An 8,791-nucleotide genomic window follows, 5' to 3' on the forward strand; every position below is an offset into this window, starting at 1 on the left:
TCTTTTCCCTTTTTTCTGCCCTGACCTGTGCTGAACCAAAAAATGAGCGTATGAATCAGCAAACACCTCCTCTGGCTGTTTCGCTTTTTCTTTCCAAGAACATGACACATACCTACTTAAAGGCTGACTAATCCCACTTGATAACCCTCTCCCCCTTTTTTTTTTGCATTCACTCTCTTCTTCTTCGCCCTGGACTTCAGAAGGAACAGGTGGATGGATAATCCTGGAGTCTGTCCGTCCTCCCCCCCCCCCCGCTCAGGAAACCAGACCCCCTCAGGCAAAGAGGCTGTTCTGCAGGATAATATCGAGCAAGCAGTGGCATCATGGTGAGTGACTGTATTCGCACTCAGATGAAAAGATCATCGGTTGCAGCCCAGGATTTAAAACAGGAAGCTGGTGTAGGATGGCCCTTCAGCAATGCACGAAGCCTCCAGGATACTCAGTGGATGAATCTCAAATAGATACCACCCTACACTGTTATTAATCATAAAAGTGGGACAAACAAGTTCAGCCTTCGGCAATCACACCCTTTATTTGTAAATTAACAAATAAGTCACAACAACACTGGAGTTCTTTATGAAGCCAGATGACAACAAAAAATAATTATCTCTGCTGTCTATTTTTAAATGGAAAGAAGCTCAGGCTAAGGAAAAAGACACATGATGAAAATTAGATGTGTCTAAAATGGCCGCCTACTTGACCTGTGTTTGAGGAGGAAATAACATGTTGTTCCTTCCTCTGGCTTTCACAGCACCCAGAGGAGCAGGATGACCCTGCGACTGCAGAGCAGGAGGACCTGCCGTCCGCCTCCCTCTGGAAAGGACACTAGAGCCCACCCACCCCCCGGAAGCGTTAATCTAGCTGTCGGCCACTGAATCAATAAACACCACTGAGCCGCCTATCTTTGCTGCTACTTTCACACAAACCATGTAACTTCAGGGCAAATCTGCTACACTCTTATATCAGTAAAACGAGCTAGCCATTTCCCTATAACTTCCTTTTTTATGTAGTAAATTCAGAATGGTGTCACTGTCTTCCCTTTGAGAAAGTGTGCACTGCACTGTGAACTCTCCTGACGCTAAATATCAAACATTCTACAGGCTGTTAGTTCACCTGTTGGCTCTAAAGCAGGGTACTTACCTGAGCAGGGTTTGGGAAAAGTATTTCAGTGTGTTTGCAATGTCTGTTCCAGAGGGCACTGGGTAAATATTGTGTTGCACACGGTTGTGATACTCTTGCAAGTATCGTATCTTAGAGGCAACTAGACAAAATAAAAAGCAGAGTAACAAGTAAATCAACACTAGAAAGACTGTTGTAGTGAGTAAAGAGCACAAGAGTGAGGCAAACATGCATAAATCTATACATCTGTTGTTGTTTCTCCACGACAAGACCCAACTGCATGTAATTTGGATGCTTTAAACAAAGAGTCTGTGATTCCATGGCTCTCTGGCCTTCTTCAGGTGACCTTTTTGGTATAGCGGCGAGGTCACAGGAGGCCCTGGAGGAGGCAGTAACCTATGACTTACAGAAACACGCTCGTGCACAAAGGGTTGCCGGCTCAAGTCCCGAGACAAGCTGGGAAATTGCGTTCGAGGGTGAACACGAGAAAGAGCTCACTCATTCCCTTCACAAATGTCACTGAGAAACATTTCAGCGTGGAGTCCTATGGAACTTAACTCCCTCAAGTCTCTGTCTTTGGGTTTGAGCATTTTATTTGTTGTTTTCGCCTGGTTAAGTAAAGGTTGGGCGCTGGTGATCGCTGACCCATTTTCTGTGACTTTGGGCTGCGATGTTTAGCTTCCTCTCTGACCTGTAAATGACAAACCCCCAAAATAAAAATAAAGCAGCTGGCTGTGAGCAAGTGTGGTAGGAGAACTGAGCTGTGGTACAGTGCTGTATCACACATGATGCCCTCTCTTCCCTGAGGGATGAAGGATGAGGAGCCAAGGATATGTTTCTCCGCTTTTGTTGGCAGGATAACGCAAAAACTGCTTAACTGATTTCCATAAAATTGTGTTATGGATATGGATCAGGGCTGCAAATACAGGAACTTTATTTTCTTCAACATTGTGAGATGGGGTGTAGTTCTGATGGTGCAGATCCCCAAAAATGTGTTGCCATCCAGCTCCAGATGAAAATTCGGATCTAGTGAATTTAAATGTGGTTTTATAAGGAGAATGTATGTACTATACTTATAATATTGTGAGAAAATCTCTTCAAGTGTATACAGGATTAGCTATTTATCATGGTCTGCATCAAATTGTGTCAATACTATATAATAGTAGTACACTAGTCTGATGTAATTGCACTTTGATGGTGGGCTGATATGAAATGTCCTCACTAACATTTTGATAAAAAAAGTCTTTAGACAAAGGACCCTATTAAGATAAATACAGATAACTGCCGATATGATGTTTGACAGTAGAACAACATATTGCTTCATCTTTTTCTAATATTAGCCTGGTCGTTTGTTCAATACATTGCCTATAAACAACATGAGCAACACTCAACTTTTACCTCACATTTTTACAATTTTAGTTGGTTTAAATTCGATTACGTGCGCAATTCCTTAATAAAATTAAGTCTGCCAGGATCGTTAAGTCCAGATGGGTTAGGGTTAGTGTGGATCAGAGGCTGGTGCTTGTTTCCACCTGTTCCAAGGCAAACCGAGGGAGGGGGGTGTGATGATGAAGGTGTGGATGAAGAGGAGGAGGAGGAAATCATCAGCAGCCTTCACGGCGCCGTGTGATCAAACCCACGTTATCGATCATTCTAATGCCACCATATTGTTCGGTGGGAGAATCTTGTCGGGTCGACCTTGAGAGCAGCAGCACCACAGCTCGACCCCCCCCCCCCCCCCCCCCCCCCAAATGCAGCCACGTCAATCAATCAAATACACAAACGGCCATTCGACTTATTGCTACGACATTTTCGTTTTCTTCTGTGAACCCTGCAGTTGGACGGAGAGATGGACGGAGAGATGTGTGTGTGAGCACCGAGCCTCCAGTCATCCTCTGCGGTGCGAGAAGGGGACAGAGAGAGAGAGAGAGGGGGGGGGGGGGGGGGACGTGTTGCAACAACCTGCCCTGGCAACCGCGCGTTCATCACCAAGGACAGCTCCCCTCATCCGCTCCCATGGTTAAATACCCCCCGAATCACATCACAGCTTCACCCTCATGTAAAGACAGGTGGAAACACACACAGATATGTACTTACACTGCTCTGCCTTCGTGGACATCTCGCAGACTCTTGGGGAAACATATAACCCAGACTGTCAGTTGTTTTCACTGTGGTTTTCGGTCTGTTCCTTTATCCTCTCTCCTCCCCCGGCGTTGCGTTTCCGTCAGCGGTGAAAAAGTGAATGTACTCCCCCTCTCAGCAGCCCAGGCTCCGGGCTTGGTTGTACCACTCCTGCGCGGTGGTGGTTCATGCGCTGTGGGGTTTTCGTCAGTGGTCGGTTTCTCGCTGAGCTTTTAGTGGAATTAAAATGAGAGACTCACTTAATTTACATTTTTAGGAGTCGTTCTTCTATCTCAGGAATTTATTTTCTCCTCCATGTGGAGAGGGATGCTTGATATACACACCTCCCACCACACTACCTTTCCAAAAATGGACTGATCCGGCTTTGACAAATTGTCATTCAATTATTTCAACAAGTCCATCAGTCTCCTTTGAGATGATGACAGTGGAGGAAACACCAAAACCTCATCTGGGTGTTTGCTCCAAATCTTATGTTGTTATGGTGCAGGATGAATAGATGAACATGCAACAGATGGTTGTCACACAGTCATAAATAATATAGGGCTGCATGAAATATATATCAAGATAAAAATGGTTTGCATCAGTCGATGATTATCACATTATTATTTTTATTTCAACTTGAATGGCCGATTTTTGCTCCTGAGTGAAGGTTGTCATGTTAAACTCTTCTTTATGAGGAGAGAGGTAAATTCATTAATAAAAACAAAACAACGTGGAAAACATTACAGACACCCGTTCCTACTCAGAGTTCATTTTGTTTTTCTCACTTTGTTTTTATTTGTTTGATATATTTTTGTATTTTTATGTGTTTTTATATTTGTGAGGCACTTTGAAACTATGTTTTGAGAAGTGCAATATGACTAGATATTAATAAATACAAGTGTCATACACTATATTCACAACACACATCTTCCAATTCAAAAAGGCTTTTCAGAGCATCCAATGTGACCATAAGAGCTATTTTGACCGTTTGATATTTACTTTAATTCCTCCATTGTAACCAGATCTGACAACTTCAGATTATTCGATTATATAACATTCGATACACGATTAGATTATTCCAAGATCATACAATGTATAATAATTATATTGCTAATTGTTAAGCCTTTTTTATATTGCTAGTTGTGAAATTACATTGCTATTGATATTGTTTTATTACACACACATCATAACCATGATGTGCCAGGTAGGAAAATCAGATGTTCACTGTTTGTTTTTATGTTTATGGGAAATTACGTCCTGCATCCTTTATTAGGTCTGAGGCACTGACAGACGCTTCCCATAATGCTTTGTGCCAAGAACTGTTGGAGTCTCTCCATCACATCTCCACCTGGTGAGGAGCAACATCCATATTGGGGTCAAGGGACAATACATTCAAACACCCAGGGCGGGGTAGGGTTTGGGACATCTGGCCCCTGGAATGATCCTCCTACTTGTTACCACTCAAATTATGTTGAAGCACATATTAAGTATTTTTAAATGTTACATGGAAATCAGTCAACAAAGTCCCCTTCTTATTAATATAGAAATAAAACACAACACAGCAGATAGCATGTGAACCTCTTTATTCAGTTTCCTCATGCTTCAAACCTGACAAAGGTTTTTATTTCCACTCCAAATATTTGACACATTGGAAGTGGTTCGAGGCAACAGCAGTGCACGGTTGTTGCAGGAGTCACTGCTGTGGAGGGGATCTCTGCCGGTACTCTGGGATGTGATACAAGATCCATCCAGCCGGGACCAGGAGAGCAACAGCAAACACACACAAGGCAAAGATAGATTTCTGCAAGAACAGTAAGAAAATGCTTCAATAACAGACATATGATGATTTGTAATTTAAGGCACTGTATGATATCACCAAGACCTCGCCTGTCATCAGCTGCAAGTAAAGCAAGGGGGGGGGGGGGGGTGTTCACATCACAGGGTCCCAATCTCAGTGACTCATCGGACAATATAAGCAGCAGCCTTGTATCTTCCGACCATGATATTCCCTTAGTCCCTCTGCACTATGCTACTCTTAACCTGAGCCAGGCTTTGTAAAAGCCCCTGTGCAGGTCCCTGAGGACAGATCAACAGATTTATAGTGGCATAAACACTGTCTGCTGTGTTTCGGTTCCATCCTTGGATCCGTTTTCAGAGACCAGAGCTTCTCACTAACTTATGGATAAGAAATGAATAAAACATCTCTCCCATTCTGCAGGCCGAGGATACTGAGTTCGCTTGAATTCCTCGCATTAGAGGCAATAAAGTGAAGTATCACAGGCACTGACTTCCCATGAAGATTGACCGTTGTACTCTTTGTATTTGGATGTATAATATTTGCAAAGTCTAATATTTAAAGTCTAAGCTTTATAGCAAGGGGTGGAGCTGAAACGTAGCTTGTGAGCTGAGAGTGGCTGCTGCAGCTGCTAGAAGGGAGAGTATGAGGAAACTTAAGCATTTTCTGAAAATTGGAGCCTGTAACCTCTTCAAGTAGTACTTTTTTCAAGTAGTACCCCAAATTATAATTATGAACCCCAAAAAGAGAGTCCCCTTTGACTATAACTCTGCACCCAGTTGCACAGGTATCAGTACAAGTAAGGTTGCAAAAGGCTCTCAGACACAATTCAGATAACATGCATAACATGCCCCTCTGACCTGTACCAAACAACTACAACAATCTGACCTACCACTGGCCCGATCTTTTCCTTTGCCGGCTTGCCGCAGATGATCCACCTGAGATTCTGCTGATACGATTTCCTCAACATGGACCTGGTCACAGCTGGTCTCTTCAGAGCAGAGAACATCATTCTGCTTTGTTCGGCTCGCACTCACCCTCCTCTACTCTGAGGAAAAGTTCCTGTGGAAACTTCTCCTCATATCCTGTGAGATGGGAAGAGATTGTCACAACTTTCATCTCATTCCCATCACTGCTCCTGGGAGGAGTCACTTCCGTGGGCCAAAGACTTTCATGTAAACAAACTGAGCAAAGATCCCATCAGGACAGGGACTGTTGGAATGACAACTGATTAAAACAAACACTATCAACTGAGTCAGCACAAAAAGGAACAGTTTTAAATCTAAAAGTTTAACAGACCAATATAAATAACATTATTTTTGACATTTTATTTAATTAATATTGAACATAATATCAACTATGAAGAAACCACTTTGAATAACTTTGGGGATGACTCATCATGAAGAAGCAACAACAAAATCTACCTGGTGTTCAGATTCCAATATTTCATTAAATGATATTGAAACCACTGTTATCACCAATACTTTGCATATCTTTTATTAACAAAATAAACTCTGCATAAACTCTTGCAAAAAACTTAATTCAAAATAGCGTGGCCCTGCTCTGCACAAAAATGTTTTTTAATTAAATTAAAAATGACAAAAAAATTTATAATAACAAAAACCCAATTCATCTGACAAAAAAAATAAAAAGAATAAAAACCAGGATTGCTCAGCCCTTGAAAGTACCAACTTTAAAATACAATTTCTAAAAATCCCAGAGGCGTTGGCATTAATATATTTCAATTCAATTCAATTTTACAGTCCCTCGTTAACTGGAAGAAACCTTCAGCAGAACCAGTCTCAATGTGGGCGGCCATCTGTCTCAACTGGTTGGGGTGAGCAGGGGGAAATGGGGAGGAGAGGAGAGATGGGCGGAAAAGAGGGGAGACAAGAGAGAGAGATGGGAAGGGTGATGAGAGAGAGAAGAGAGAGGAGAGAGAGACCAGGAACAGAACCATCAGGTTTCAGCTCTAAAATGAAAACAATAAGAGGGATCATTATGGATGTTATTAATGATAGCAGCAACAATTTATATTTATAATAATTACAAAAAGAATAACAATAATAATTGTTGTTGTTGCTGTTGTTGTTGTCTGAATCCTGCAGCTCTGGATTCAGAGATACCTGCAGAGAGAAACGTAAAGAGAGAGGGAGAAAGAGACAGAGAGAGACAGAAAGCGAAAGAGAGAGAGAGAAGGAAAGCGAGAGAGAAAGCAGAAGAGAAAGAGGCAGAGAGAGAAAGAGGCAACGAGAGTGAGACAGACAGAGAGAGAAAGCGAAAGAGAGAGAAAACGCGGCAGAGAAAGATGTAGAGAGATAGAAAGGAAGAGAGAGAGAGAGATAAAGAGAGAGAGAGAGAGAGAGAGAGAGAGAGAGAGAGAGAGAGAGAGAGAGAGAGAGAGAGAGAGAGAGAGAGAGAGAGAGAAGTGAGAACAAAAAGTCAGTGACATGTAGTAATTAAATGAATGTGAGGTGGGGGGGGGGGGGGGGGGGGGAGGGGGACAGAGACACAGACAGGAGGGGAGAGGGGCTCAGTGCATGATGGGAGTTCCCTGAGCAGTCTGGGCCTATAGCAGCATAGCTAGGGATGGTTGAGCGCTCACCTGATCCTAACTGTACTGTGTCGCCCTCTACAGGAGGCCTAGAGAGCTGCAACTGAGGAGCAAACATTTTACAGCAACTATACCCAACTTCCAATAATGCATCAATAGCCATTGTCTTCTGATTGGATGTGTATCCTCTATCCCGAAACAGCTGATGTCTGTGTATCCTCTTTTACGAAACAGCTGATGTTCTCATGCAGGGTAAAAGGTTGATAGGATTTCTTGACACGTACCCTCCACGTTGCCCACTTCCCCAGTCACATCGCTAGAGGGCGCTGGTAAATGTCTTATTGCACAAGTCGGTGATAAGCTTGGGGAGCTCATCAAGTTGGACAAAACACAGGAAGTAAAGCTGTTTTAGTTCCAATTTAAAGGCGTGGAACCTAGAGCATATTTACTTTGCTTGATCTGAGAGGTATATGCACGATTTCCCTGTGGATCGTCATTGTAATCAATTTTAATGCTGGATTACCCAACGTGTCATTTGAAACAGATTTTATGGCAATTGAAAATTGAAAGCACCTACCTCCTTCCACCAATGTCTGTCTGTGGAACGAATATCTCGAGGACCGTTCATTTTATTTGTCTTCACACTCCGCTTGTGTATTCTTAATGGCCCAGGGAAGAGCAGTGTAGAATTGTTGTGCTTTAGACTCAGTTAATGTTCAATGTCAATACAATTTGAACAGACAGGTGACCAGCGCTTTGTAGCACATGGGTCTGGCGATCTGAAATAGCTAACAAGGAATGTATGCATACAAAAAAGCGGTTTAGTAAATAATTAAAACATATATAAGCCACACACGTGAGCAGTAATGAAACAAATTCAGATTTATTATATTAAAATACTGACTATAAAAATATTTACTGCAGATACACCAGGTAGGATGAACATACATTTAAATTTTTAAAAAAAAGAACCTCTTCAGCTGCAGGTTTCGAAACGGCACGGCACTAGTTTAATAACTAATCATAGCTTATTTTATTCGGGTGAAGTGTTTCAATCGTGGGTTCGTTGTACGGTTATTTTGGATCGTATGTATAATGCACATGGATTATCCATAGATATTTGTAGTTATATGAGAAAGTTGATTTTAGTTAAGTTTAATTCAGGTTGCCTTGGAAAAACTGGTCAGGGACAAGAGATG

The 8,791-nt window shown here is 42.2% G+C and overlaps 1 protein-coding gene across 1 annotated transcript in view; it reads right to left on the reverse strand.

Annotated features, from left to right (window-relative positions):
- LOC128450842 (protein unc-79 homolog) overlaps nucleotides 1-3,348 on the reverse strand; it is a 36,561-nt gene extending 33,213 nt beyond the window's left edge. Inside the window, exons 1-2 of the mRNA XM_053434568.1 lie at nucleotides 3,217-3,348; nucleotides 1,141-1,261 (exon numbers count right to left, since the gene is read on the reverse strand). Coding sequence (XP_053290543.1) covers nucleotides 1,141-1,261; nucleotides 3,217-3,238 — 143 coding nt within the window. The 5' untranslated portion in view covers nucleotides 3,239-3,348. The remainder of the gene's footprint in view (nucleotides 1-1,140; nucleotides 1,262-3,216) is intronic.
- Nucleotides 3,349-8,791: the final 5,443 nt, after the last annotated feature.

The sequence above is a fragment of the Pleuronectes platessa genome, chromosome 11 (genome assembly GCF_947347685.1).
Source record: "Pleuronectes platessa chromosome 11, fPlePla1.1, whole genome shotgun sequence".
NCBI lineage: Eukaryota > Metazoa > Chordata > Actinopteri > Pleuronectiformes > Pleuronectidae > Pleuronectes > Pleuronectes platessa.